This window comes from Salvelinus sp. IW2-2015, linkage group LG33 (assembly GCF_002910315.2).
Source record: "Salvelinus sp. IW2-2015 linkage group LG33, ASM291031v2, whole genome shotgun sequence".
NCBI lineage: Eukaryota > Metazoa > Chordata > Actinopteri > Salmoniformes > Salmonidae > Salvelinus > Salvelinus sp. IW2-2015.
In genome coordinates this window covers 9,011,704-9,024,139 of record NC_036872.1, presented here as the reverse complement: position 1 = coordinate 9,024,139, position 12,436 = coordinate 9,011,704, and the positions used below count along the sequence as shown (strand labels likewise).

At 43.8% G+C, this 12,436-nt stretch overlaps 2 protein-coding genes across 7 annotated transcripts in view; one reads left to right on the top strand and one right to left on the bottom strand.

Annotated features, from left to right (window-relative positions):
• Positions 1 to 270: 270 nt before the first annotated feature.
• LOC111958040 (N-alpha-acetyltransferase 35, NatC auxiliary subunit) lies at positions 271 to 10,062 on the bottom strand. 2 transcript variants are annotated; one of them, XM_023979216.2, is made up of 23 exons: positions 9,973 to 10,062; positions 7,231 to 7,359; positions 6,606 to 6,639; positions 6,332 to 6,449; positions 6,117 to 6,191; positions 5,861 to 6,028; positions 5,441 to 5,507; positions 5,285 to 5,328; positions 5,022 to 5,072; positions 4,456 to 4,539; positions 4,039 to 4,153; positions 3,713 to 3,891; positions 3,531 to 3,590; positions 3,334 to 3,440; positions 3,004 to 3,070; positions 2,619 to 2,717; positions 2,281 to 2,459; positions 2,056 to 2,201; positions 1,879 to 1,946; positions 1,597 to 1,737; positions 1,270 to 1,392; positions 1,107 to 1,184; positions 271 to 989 (listed from the first exon to the last, which is right to left on the bottom strand). In XM_023979216.2, exons 2-23 carry the CDS (start codon positions 7,349 to 7,351, stop codon positions 930 to 932), a joined length of 2,184 nt encoding a protein of 727 aa, XP_023834984.1. In that variant the 5' UTR covers positions 7,352 to 7,359; positions 9,973 to 10,062; the 3' UTR covers positions 271 to 929. The 2 variants fall into 2 exon arrangements, with proteins under 2 accessions (XP_023834984.1, XP_023834986.1); XM_023979218.2 differs by having other exon boundaries at positions 6,332 to 6,446.
• The window catches only part of LOC111958038 (cytosolic carboxypeptidase 1), a 44,358-nt gene continuing 41,336 nt past the window's right edge, over positions 9,415 to 12,436 (top strand). For 3 of the 5 annotated variants that reach the window (XM_023979215.2, XM_023979214.2, XM_023979211.2), the window contains exons 1-2: positions 10,316 to 10,441; positions 11,574 to 11,637. In XM_023979215.2, the coding sequence (XP_023834983.1) occupies positions 11,606 to 11,637 (32 nt within the window). In that variant the 5' untranslated portion in view covers positions 10,316 to 10,441; positions 11,574 to 11,605. Of the gene's footprint in view, positions 9,500 to 10,315; positions 10,442 to 10,945; positions 11,020 to 11,573; positions 11,638 to 12,436 lie in introns of those variants that run through there. The other 2 variants (XM_023979212.2, XM_023979213.3) reach the window with 2 other exon arrangements.

Sequence of the window (12,436 nt, the reverse complement as noted above, 5' to 3'; positions counted from 1 at the left end):
CTTATTGATATGGTTTCTTTTTCTGAATTATGATGATTAAAAAAGTCACCTCTGTGCATCCTTGGTGTACCTGGCAGACCCACTACTATAAATGTTTCAAATACAAACGTTTTGTATATTTTTTTTATATAGTTCAAATGGAAATTATGGTTGAACATATTTTGCTTGTGGATAGGTTTTTAATTTTGTACAATGGATTTTTGTTGCCGTTAGATTGTTACAATGGATTTGTTGCTTACTGAACAGTCAATGAACACATTTTCTGAACTGTTAAATAATAATAGGTTTTTATTGAGGAAGTGTATGACAGAGATTACAAAAAATAAATAATTGTAATACCATAGTCAAGTTTGTTTTGGGAATTGTGGAGGATGTAGTTCAGTCAGTCCTCTGCGACGTCTGGTATTTGTAGTCCTTTGTGGGTCAATGCCACAGAGGTAGAGGACTCTAGGGCCCAAAAGCCTGTTTTAGCAAGGGCAGTGCAACTGAGGACTTCCACCATTTTGAAGTAGTCAACTGGGTGAGACTTCATATGGGTTAAGGAAGGATCACATAATTCCATCCAGGTCATCAGGAGGGATCAGCCAATGAATTATACTAGTCAGAAAACATTCCATAACTGCAGGTGGCAGTAAATCTGGCTTTATACCCATTTAAACAACACACCATAGGTGGCAGTATGCAACCTTTAAGTTTGTTTACCAACTCATAGAAGGAGTAGAAGAAAATGGACTACTTCAAAATGGAGATGGCCATGATCTCAGGTGCCATAATGGGACATATATAACAATGTTGCTGTCTCTGTCCTACCAGAGTGACATAGAGTAACACAGATGGGAATATTGTTGAGTTGGTCTCTGTTTTGGGCTCACTTGGGTCAGGGAGGAGGGTACTGGGTTTGAGTTGTCATAGTAATGCAGGGCTTGGATTCAGATGATCCTGACCACAGGGAAGTACTTGTGAGCAGAGAAATCAAACTCTGGTAGTACCTAGAGATGGGGAGTACCATTTTTCTTATTACCAAACAACAATAATGACCCAGAAATGTTTAAATTCCCCAATTACTTTGTTTAAGTTTTGCTCATTGCATTATGATGTGTTGTTACCTTTGTCTCCTTGTGCCCCCCAGCAAGTAGCTTCATGACCACAATGTTGGGTTTGGCAACTTTTAGGATCCGATTCACCTGCAACAATCAGCAAATTAAAAGAGGCAATTCAGACCCACTAACAGGAGGCACAATCTATTTTACTACTGCTGGGTTTGCTGACCTCTGGGTCGGGGGTGGGGACGTTCTCCAGGATGAGTTTGGCTTGCTGGAAGTGTTTGCTGGCCGCCATGTAGAGGTCAGCTGACTTGGGAGGAGGACTGTACTTCTTCAGATCGGACATCTCCTACAGCCGATACACACGGAGAGAAACGGGTCACGTTACAGATTATATATATCTTTTTTTTTTTTTATATCTCCGCTATAACATGTAATTCCTGATATTCGTTGCAGCGTGTCTGCAATTATGTTGACCTGGAATGCACCACAGACACAGGAAAACGCAAGCGCACAATCCTAGCTAGCGACGGTTGGTGACCCACTACGTTACCTTGAACTGGATGTAATGGACTGGCGGCGGAGTGACCACGCTGTTGAAGGGGGCAAAGCGGTGCTCGTAGCGCACCTGCTCGCTGTCCAACTCAAACTGCGGCTTCCGCACCTTCCTGTCCATATCCAGGGCGATCATAGTCTGCACCAGAGACAGGAATTCAGTGTGTGTGTGTGTGTGTGTGTTTATGCTGTCTGGAATGAAAACGGCACTGCAACTGAGCCAGGGCAAAGGACCCATAACATGTGTAGGACAAGTTCGTGTGTGTGTGTGCACACTTACCTTGTACATGCCAGCACACATGTTTTGGTAGGCTTGGCTCATGGTGATTTCTCTGCTGAGGGGGCGAGCTGCAGGCGCAAACACATTCTTATTGAGGAACAAGTTATGGATGGGGGCGGGCGGTGTACTCCCAGATGTATTCAATGCAATGCAAATAATGTACGACTTGATCCTGACCCCCTTGGCCTTTCTTCTTCTTCTTGGTTTTCTTGCTGCTGCGCCCTTTCTGCTGCTCCTCCAGGAGGCGCTCCTCAGCCACCTGAGAGCTGTCCGCCCGACTCAGAGTGGACATGAGCCACGCGTACAGGAACTCTGACAGATACCTACACACAAACACACACCTCAGTCAAGTGTACACGTGGAACACGCACTTTGGAACACACGTGCGCGCGCACTCCTCACCAGTAGATGTAGTAGTACTCGTGCATGCTGTAGAGTTCCAGCTCGAAGCCGCTGAGCAGGTACTGGATCATGATGCGCAGGTTGTGGTAGAGGATCCAGGTGCCCAGGCAAGCCAGGTGCTGTCTCTGGGGCTCCAGCTTCATCAGCAGGCTGTGCAGCGCCGCGTCCACCTTCTCTGCCTGCAGGGGGTGCCGCCGCATCAGTCCCATAAGTCAACCGCAGGAGAACAGCGACATGCAGTCAAGCGCGCGCGCACTCACATACACATTTTAGATCACTTACGACACTAAACAGCAACGCGTACGCAAACACTGTCTCTCTCACACACACACACACACCTCATCCTGCAGTGTGGCAAACTCCTCCAGGATGTGGCCTAGTTTGTCTCTCTGCCGAGCGCGGTTGTGTCCGTGGATTTGGATGAGACTGCAAAAGGGCTGCAGAGAAAACGAACAAGGTCGTTTCAGTCCATTGTTTGGAGAGAAAAACAGTGTAAGCCTATAATAGCTTCAGAATATGTTTAAAACTATCACGTTGATAGTCAGAGCCACGGCTCCATCTATGAATTTTGAGTGGTTACATTTTCCCCTAGCTCCACCCCTCAACTTCATAGCTAACCAAGTGGCGGGGATGCCGTTCGGTCTGGGGGGAAAAACACACAAATGAAGGATTGTGGCATTAATATAGAGAAAATAGGTCTTGGAACGCAGCCAGGTGACTTACCCTTGAGCAGTGTGTGACAAAGGAGTCAATGTAGTCCTTGGCCTGGTGGTTATTATGCAGGCAGCACCTGCAGAGGCAACGCATGGATCAGTCAGTTCTAGAGATAGAGCTTGAACACAAACTCGTAGGCCCTGTTCGAATACCTCAGACATACATATCCTTCCTTCCTTTGTGGTGTTTTGATAGGTGAAAGCAACACTGCCACCATTTTAAACACCACTCCAACCAATTCAGATCTCTTATGACTTCAAGGACGGTAGGAAGGATGTATTTCTAAAGCATTTGAAGGTTGGGCCGTAGAAAGAAACACTCCAATCTTCAATGACTTACTTGGAGGAGAGCACCGGCGGGCTGACAAAGTACCTCAGAGCGTCTTTGATCAAGTCCTGCATTGGTTGGGTCCCAAACACTTTCTTATTATCTATCAGGAACGTTGTCTAGAGACAGGGAGGGGATTCATCAGAACAGGGCCAATCAGAGGAGAGAGTTGTCCAGACGCACCAATCACGAGGGAGAATGTTGCTTACCTGCAGCAGAGACCTGGAGAGGACGCAAGGGGACTGCTCACTGAACTCGCAGAAAAAGTCCTGAAAGCAGAACATTAAAACATTACTATAAACCTTTAGCAAATGCTCTAACAGGCAGACCATTACAGTATTGTCAGAATGTAGTATTCTAATTATTATTGTAGTATTTACAGACGTAGTACCAGAATTCCATGTAGGTTAGTTGTGTTGATGACCTCGCACACGGTCTTGATGCGGTCGATGAGCTTGCTGAAGTAGTTGACCATCTCCTCCCTCTTGAGGATCTTGGCATAGCGGGGGAAGGTGGGGGGCAGCAGTCTCTGGTTCACCAGCGGTTCAAACCCCATCATGATCGGTTGATCTGGAACGCGGGGGGGGGTCAGGGTTCAGAACTGTGAGTGGCTCAAATGCGGTCAGAGGTTCTCCAACGAGTGTAACATTGCCTCTTACGGTAGTGACGGACACATTGGGCCTAGGTGCCATAGTGTAGTGTGTGTGCGCGTGTTACCTCCTTTAGTAGTATCGTTCTGGTACTGAATGCCATGCTCAATGCTGGAGTGGAGGGCTGGGAGGAGATCTGCTGCCTGCTGCATGAGTTTCTGGGCTTCACTCACTGAGCTGGTCTGACAGAGCCAACATGACATTACGCATCAGTCAACCAATTACACGACCCAATCAAAAATCAAATCAGCATACCGGTATGCACATGATCCTCTTTCTTAGTGAAGCTAAGCTAAATGTGTGTGTTAGCTCTTTCTTAGTGAAGCTAAGCTAAATGTGTGTGTTACCTCTTTCTTAGTGAAGCTAAATGTGTGTGTTACCTCTTTCTTAGTGAAGCTAAGCTAAATGTGTGTGTTACCTATTTCTTAGTGAAGCTAAATGTGTGTGTTACCTCTTTCTTAGTGAAGCTAAATGTGTGTGTTACCTCTTTCTTAGTGAAGGCGATCAGCGCTGTCAGCAGAAGACGTGTAAACTTGATCCTACTGAAAAGTGCTATCCATTGCTGATGCTGAGAAAGGCATAGGAAAGGGTTAAGTCACACACGCACACACACAATCGCAAAAACACACAATATATCTTTGTAGACCCTAGGGACACACAGATTTAGCTCTGTCGTACAATGCTCATTCCTTTTATTTTGAGAAACGGCTGCAAATTCCAGACTTGTCTCACTGAAAGGCTGCCTCACTCTTAGCTCTGGTGGAGCATGGCAGAAGGCATGGGATATATGCCGAAGCCCAAATCGACCCCTAGAACGCTACACTACACCCTATGCACACTGAAATAATTTGATAGGTGTATAGATAAGGCTATAAGTGTTCCTCTGATAAGCAAGGTGGGATTTTGACCATATTGCTTAGACCTATCAAAGCCTCTTCGATCAGCAGTAGATAGGGCATGAGGGTTAGGGGTCGATTTAAGGCCATTAGATGGGAGAGACGATAAGGTGGACTGGTGGATATACCCATAGGGAGAGAGTGACAGTCTTACTTCCAACTCCACCTCTGGGTTCCGCTGCTCGCCCTGGCGACTGCGTGTGCTCTACCGGAGAGAAAAAGAGGGAATGAGAGGGAGAGGAAGAGGAGTTAACTTGTGATGGATGAGCTGTGCAGTTCTGTTGGTGGTACTGTACACACTTGCGGTCATTGAAAGTTAAGGATGAGCGATATTATTCAGTAATGCGTTTGGCCATTCTGCCAGAGTGTAGTCGTGTTGTTACTTCACGGGAAGAAAGTAGGGTGTAAGTACTGTACCTTAACTCTTCTCTGTAACTCTTCCTCCACATCCTTTAGCATACCTGTTGGTAGAAGGTTAATTTGGTACACACACACATTACTACATATATATTGTATACCGCCAATGCCATACATGAACCACAACACTGACTAAGCCCGTCACATGAACATCACCTGTAACCCGTAAATCTGTCACATTGTTGGCCATCTTGAAGCCATACGTCATGGCCTGGAAATCCTCCTGGAGACAGAACATAGAACAGGATCTTGAATATTACACCTAGAACCAAACAAAGCGTTGTTTCAGATCAAAAGATGTAGGAGGGTACAGCGGGTTGCAAAACTCAGGGAACTTCCAATAAATTCCCTTCTGATTCCGGGAAACCTCCAACCAGGACTTCTGGAAAACCAGGGAATTTATTGAAAGTTCCCGGGAATTTTGCAATCCTAACTGTGTCCCATAGACAGGATTATAGGAGATAGAGACAGTGTGCGTTATCCTGGTCCCAGATCTGTTGGTGCCGGTTTGCCAATTTTTATGGCCATTGGCGTGACTGTGTGTGTGCAAAAACCCAAAGGGATCAAGTGGCTTACCTCCTCGAACACCGCGGCTTTGTTGACTTTCTCACGGGCGATGTCACACACCTTGAGGATGCCCAGAGCGAAGGCCTTGAGGGCGGGGTCCTCGATGAGGTCGGGGTTGTGGACGTACAGACAGGTGAACACCGTCTGGGCTAGGGAGTGACCCTCCAGCCAGGTGATCTACACACACACACATTTGTTTTGATTGGTAATTAATTATGGATCGTTTGTTGATTCAGTTTGGTATTGATAAGGCAATAAAACTGACCAAGCAGCAGAAACAGGTGTCCATGATCCCAATCAGCTCAGGAAGACTGAGGTCGCTCACTCTGATGGAACCATCCTAGAGACAAGACAGGATGAGAGAGAGGATACGAAAGGGAGGGGGAAGAGTCTTTATGGACTATAATGCACCTCACTAAACATAACATAACACCATCGTTTTCATTTCACAGTCTGAAACTCTAGGAATCAGAGCCATACCTTGACTGCCTGTTCAAAGCTGAGTACTTTCCTGTTGACCTGGTTGCCAATCATCCCGGCGTCCATCTTGGGGTCCATCATCTCAATGGCGGACATAGCCTCAAACAGGCCAAACCTGCTGAAAAACGTGCCATTAGAAAGACCTAAAGTGTGTGTGTGTGTTGTCTAGTGATAGATACCCAGTATTCATTAATGAGACAGACTGCAAGCACTTAAGTATTTCACTAATGGTTGATTAGAACAGTGTGTGAAACAAACAAACACTCATACTCACAATTTGTCATGGAGTAACTCCCCAAGGTTGAGCTCTGTAAATACAGAGAGAACAAATGCAACTGTACTCAGTCATCCGTACTATACGGATGAAAGCCAGAGCAGTATTTGTGTTACAGTAGTACAGTGTAACACCAGCATGTACTGTATAAAGAGGTACACAGGAACTCATCATCAAATAGGAGTTAGACCACAAAGGGTGAATCCTAACTTCTACTTAATTGAATTTGTCATGCATTGATGTCAGTGGGGTCAGCAGGGCATCTTAACCTGTGCCATCCAGCTTGCATTTCAGACTGGTGGCACCAAATTCCCACAGAGCTGAAAACACTGGGTATACATTAGGAATTGCTGTACTGTACAGGCCTTTCTTTTACTGGTTGTGTGATTTACACCAATCTTTTGATGAGAAACCCAATTTACCAGGTATTTCGGAACTGTCTCACAAACAAACGAGAGGGGCAAGTATCAAAAGCCCCCAAGAACTGACATCACTAGCACATCCTGAAATACGGTGTTAAAGCATGTCTCACACACACACACACACACACACACACACACACACACACACACACACACACACACACACACACACACACACACACACACACACACACACCTTGTACCTTTGCATGCCTCTTTGAAGTCATGTGTAATGTCCACCCAGTTTGCATTGTTCCTCATCTTCTCTGGGACACCCAGTCCCCATCCCACATCATCATCCTCAACTGATGACTTCATCACCATGGTTAAAGCTGAAAGTAAACCCAGTAGAAGTACATGACACACTTCTCTTCTGACTTCAGTGTGGATGTTCAATAGGCCAGATAGCCAATTTCCTGGACCAGAGTGGAACTGTGTTCTAGTGACAGATACCCAGTAGAACTCTGGTCTAGCTGTATAAAATGTACTCACCTTGCAAGTTATTTGCCAGCCCGTGACTGTCCCCGTTTGGCGACACGTTTCCCACAAACAAAGGTATATCCGTAATTGGTAGACGATTGTGATTGAAAACTCATCGTTTGTGTCGCTGAGCAGTGCCCAATGAAGAATTACATCCATTTGTTAGATGCAACCACTCCCCACCCCCCAAATCAAAACACAAACTTGCACTACTGGCACCATGCTGTCGCAGACAGGAAGTAGAACGGCGCGTGTGCGTGCAAAACAATGACATCCATGTTTGGTTTTGATAGCATTTAACAATTAGATTGTATTATGTCCTGGGCACTGCTCAGCAATGCAAACAACGCATTTGTTATCAGAACCGTCCACAGGTCACAGATATACCCTCTGATGTGGGAAAAGCATTGTCAAACAGGCACAAACACAGGTAGGTAAATAAGTAGCACGGTCGGTTCTAGCTCTTGATCATGTCTCTCAGTTCCATTACATTACACATAAGTCACTGGATGAAGGAGTCTTCTGTAGGGAGGAGTTTTGTTAAGAGCCGCGACCCTCAGTCTGAACATTAACACATTGGTTTTGGAAGCATAAGGACTTTATCTTTCATAAAATGTTAAATTGATACACACCTTTTATAAGGTTAGGTTTCCCACACAGCCATATTTCCATATTACAACACTTGTTTACTGAAAAGACAGAGTGGACTACCTGTGCTAATTAGCTATCTAAATCTCCGAACACTTGTGTGTAAACGGAAGACCAACGACACAAACATGTTGTCACTAAAAAATCATGTCGGCTGCAACTGTGTTAAAACTGTGTGTATTTTCCATTTGTGAAATTATTTTGATGGGATATAAAAGTAGAGGGATTTATGTTTCTAGAACATGGCTTCCAGAGCCAATTCAGCCTTTAAACAAAACATGTAAGGTCCTTGGACTAAGGAATAACGTTAGGCTCCTTTAGTCCAATATTGGGCTAGGTTGGTTCGTGTTAGACGGATATACATACTGTACGATCTCTGTTTAGAAACTGGCCTATATGCCAGATAGCAAGGGAGTTATGACATACTGTAAATAGCGTAAGCATAGACCTTATACCTGTGTCAAAGCAAATCTGAAAGCAACTATTAATGTATGACAGAGCTATTTTGGGGATTGAGGCGGTCTGAAACTTCAACTAATGGGCCTCATTATTGAAGAGTAGGATGGTGTGTGAGAAATACAACACTTGTTAGGGTGTAATATCCACTTTACCAAACAGACAGGTCAAAGTAAGATCAGACTCCTTGAGGGATTAACATGCTGATGTGTAGAGTGACTAAGCAGCTTGAGTTAATGCCTAAAATGGCCTTAATTGTGGGCACTAGTGCAATGGAAACGTTCTGAAACAGTGATCCACGTGTCTGTCACTAGGGTCCAAGGCAAGGGGACTCAGCAGGCGATCCTTTTTCAAGTCTATGCTGACTGTCAGGTTAACCAGCAGATCCGACCTGCTTGCTTACAGCTGCACTAGGGTTGGACAGGCTTCCTGTGTAGAGTACGACACCATGGAGCTGGCGCGAGATATGGCTTGGACAACGTACCGCAGTCCAGGGATGAGAAATGCATTGTACTCTGAATTGTCCCATTATCCCAACTGTTACACAGATGATTGAAAGACTGCTAGTTTTTCTGGAAAACTGTCCTTTTCGTCTCATGCTAGGTAGCAGAAGCCACACAGCCATTTTGAAATGGCAGTGTCAGCCAATTAGCTCCTTTGTTGATCAATGCAACTTGCCATTAGCAGTCATTCAATCTTCTCGGTGTAACAGTAGGGATAATGGGACAATTCAGAGTACAACACATTTCTCATTCCTGGATTGAGGTACATTTTCCGAGCCATATCTCCTGCCTGCTCAGTTGCGTCATTATCTACGCACAGGAAGCCTGTCTGACCATAGTAACGCAGCTGTAAACAAGCGGGTTGGATCTCCTGGCTAACTATCAGGTCTGTGAAGGTTTCATTCAATAAGATAACTAGCTAATCGCAATTTGTAATGAAACACCGAGTTTGCTGTCTTTTCACTAGCTAGTCATTGTTAGAAGCTAATAGCTATGATAAATATATATAAACCCCGCCTATTTCTACAAATAGTATTCTTAATGTGATTTTCAACCTTAACCACACTGCTAACCTTGTGCCTAACCTTAAATTAAAACCAAAAAGCAAATTTTTGTTTTCATTAATTTTTACGATGAAGCTAATTTTGACTTTGTGGCTGTGGCAGCTAGTGGAAACCATAAACCAGACGAGCGGGCTAATAATGTCGTTGACGCTAACTAGCTAGCTTGGACTCTCTGTATCAACAAAAATGTTTAATCATGCATATCACACAATTAAAAGATAATATATATTACGCCATTGCATGAAACATGTTGCCAATTTTAGCAACATTTGGCGTGATCTTTGACCATACATACCGTGCTAACTGCTAGCGTTACTAGCTAGTTGTCCGAGGCTCGGGAAGAAGCACAAATATGACGTTAGCGTTATATTGCACGTTGGGACATGAAGTCCCACAACATAACTATGCAAATCCTTGGAGGGTCTCTCTGGGTCAGTGGGTGCTGGTTTCAGGTCAGGTTTTTTAATTTCCTGGTTCTAGGTCAGTATGGGGGTTTTGCCCTATATGTTATTGCTACAGTATGTCTGATCTTTGATCCGCGTTTACAGTATGCGTTCATTCTGAGATGCTTGGTCGCATATTTTCGCGTCACATCTAAAAACTAAATTTGCATTCTCGCGTTATTCATGGATCCTGGCAGATCTTCTTGACAGTTCTCCAACCCAGTAGGGGGGTTGTACATCGAGGCATCGTTTCAGGCAACACACTTACATCTAGGGATTGCCTCGTCCTAATGGGACAACACTAACTTTCCATATACCTAGGTTCGTAAAATGTTTATGTTTGAATATTTTTTCAGCATATTAGTGCATGTCTCTGACATTATTTACAAATGGCTAGCTAAGTTAGCAGGAACGCTAGCTAGCTACGCTAACGTTAGCTAGGACACTGAGCAGGTGCAGTGGGGGCTGTGATGTCCTTATTACCCGCCAGCCAGTTATTTCGTAAACCAGTCGGTCACTGCTAGTTAGCTAGCTAGCCATTGTGCTAACTATGGTGATGTTGTTGTGAATGAAGATCTGAATAAGTGCATTTTGCAACAACACATTTGGCAGATAGCCAGTCTGGCCAGATGACGTTTAACGTTAGCTACATCGATTAGGCCCTTCTACAGCAGTTGGGGCATTTAGCCATTCACACTTTGATGCTGGCAATAGGGATAGTTTTGTGGAAAACGTACGCTAGTTAGCTAACGTTAGCTAGGTGAAGATGCTTGCTGCAAAGGCAAATAACGGACAACAGGGCAGACTAGCCCAGGTCGACTGAGTGAAGAACAGGATTCTCTCGGTTTTTCATTTCAGTCCCCTTGGCTAACAACAACTGGCTGTACATGTAACGTTAGGTAAACTCGTTACATCCTTGTTGATTTTTAAATATTTTTAATTATGGCCTCCAATTTTATATCCAGGAATAGTGCTTACAGTATAGGCTACACACTGTTTTAAATCATCAATAACATAATGAATGGTAATAACTCATTAATGACCCAGGTCAAATGTCTACATACATGCTGCTTTTGTCTTCTCTCTTTACTAGTTTTTTTCTCCTATTGGCTTGCAATGCTTTTGGTCTGATTACCCTAGCTAAGTGGCTTAATTACATAGTCGCAGCTCTTTCGTTTCCTGACACTGGAGACCTTTAATTCTACTGGACACCCTTTTGTTTTGGTTAAACAAGTTGAGCTTGATAGATAGACAGCAAGACCGGCCCTATTTTGTTACATTGGATATATCGATACGGGTTGTTCATTTAGTGCCATCTCTCCATGTTGCTGATCTCATCTTGCCACAGGATATAATAGAAAGGATAGACTGGGATTTACAGGGGTGAACATTAAAGTCCAGAGGGAATGACAACTGTGTTGCATTGCTGATTCTTGCTTTTCTTTATTTGCAGTTGATGTGAAATGTTGACGTGTGTGAGAAAAAATGAATAAGCCCAAAATGACCACTGAGAAAGGGTGAGTAACCATTGTCTCGGACACACACACAGTTCTTTCTTTCTGCCAGATGATTGTCTCTCACACACTGCCCCTTGCCCTCATATTATACACTGTAGATTGCTCAATGTCTTGTGACACTGTAAGATCAGTCTAAGGACAGCACAACCACAGGTCATTAAACCAGCCAGGGCCAGTCATGATGCCATCTTGACCCTAGCTATTTTAGGTTCCTCTGTCAAATATTCACTGCTGGGGTCAATAACTGTTTGGGGCCTGTAATAACTAGCCTTTTGTTACTTTAGCATTAGTCTTGCATAGTGTTTGAATTATTTTTGAATTTTGAATCACACTCAGGGGTGTGAATACTTATGTAAATTTGATATTTCTGTATTTGATTATCAATAAATTAGCAAACATTTTTTTAAACATGTTTTCACTTTGCCATTATGGGTCGTTGTGTGTAGATGGGTGAGAAATAAATATATTGAATCAATTTTGAATTCAGGCTGTAACACAAAACAAATGTGGAATAAGGGAAGGGGTATGAATGCTTCCTGAAGGCATTGTACAGTATGTACATGAGATTTCAGTATTTCATTTTCAATAAATTAGCAAACATATTTTTAAAGCATTTTTTCACTTTGTCATTATGCTGTATTGTGTGTAGATGGGTGGGGGGGAAAGTAAATTGAATCAATTTAGAATTCAGGCTGTAACAACAAAATGTGGAATAAGTCTAGGCGTATGAATACTTTCTGAAGGCACTGTATGTGTGTGGAAAACATTTCATCACAAGTAAGACATTTAACTTTAGTTT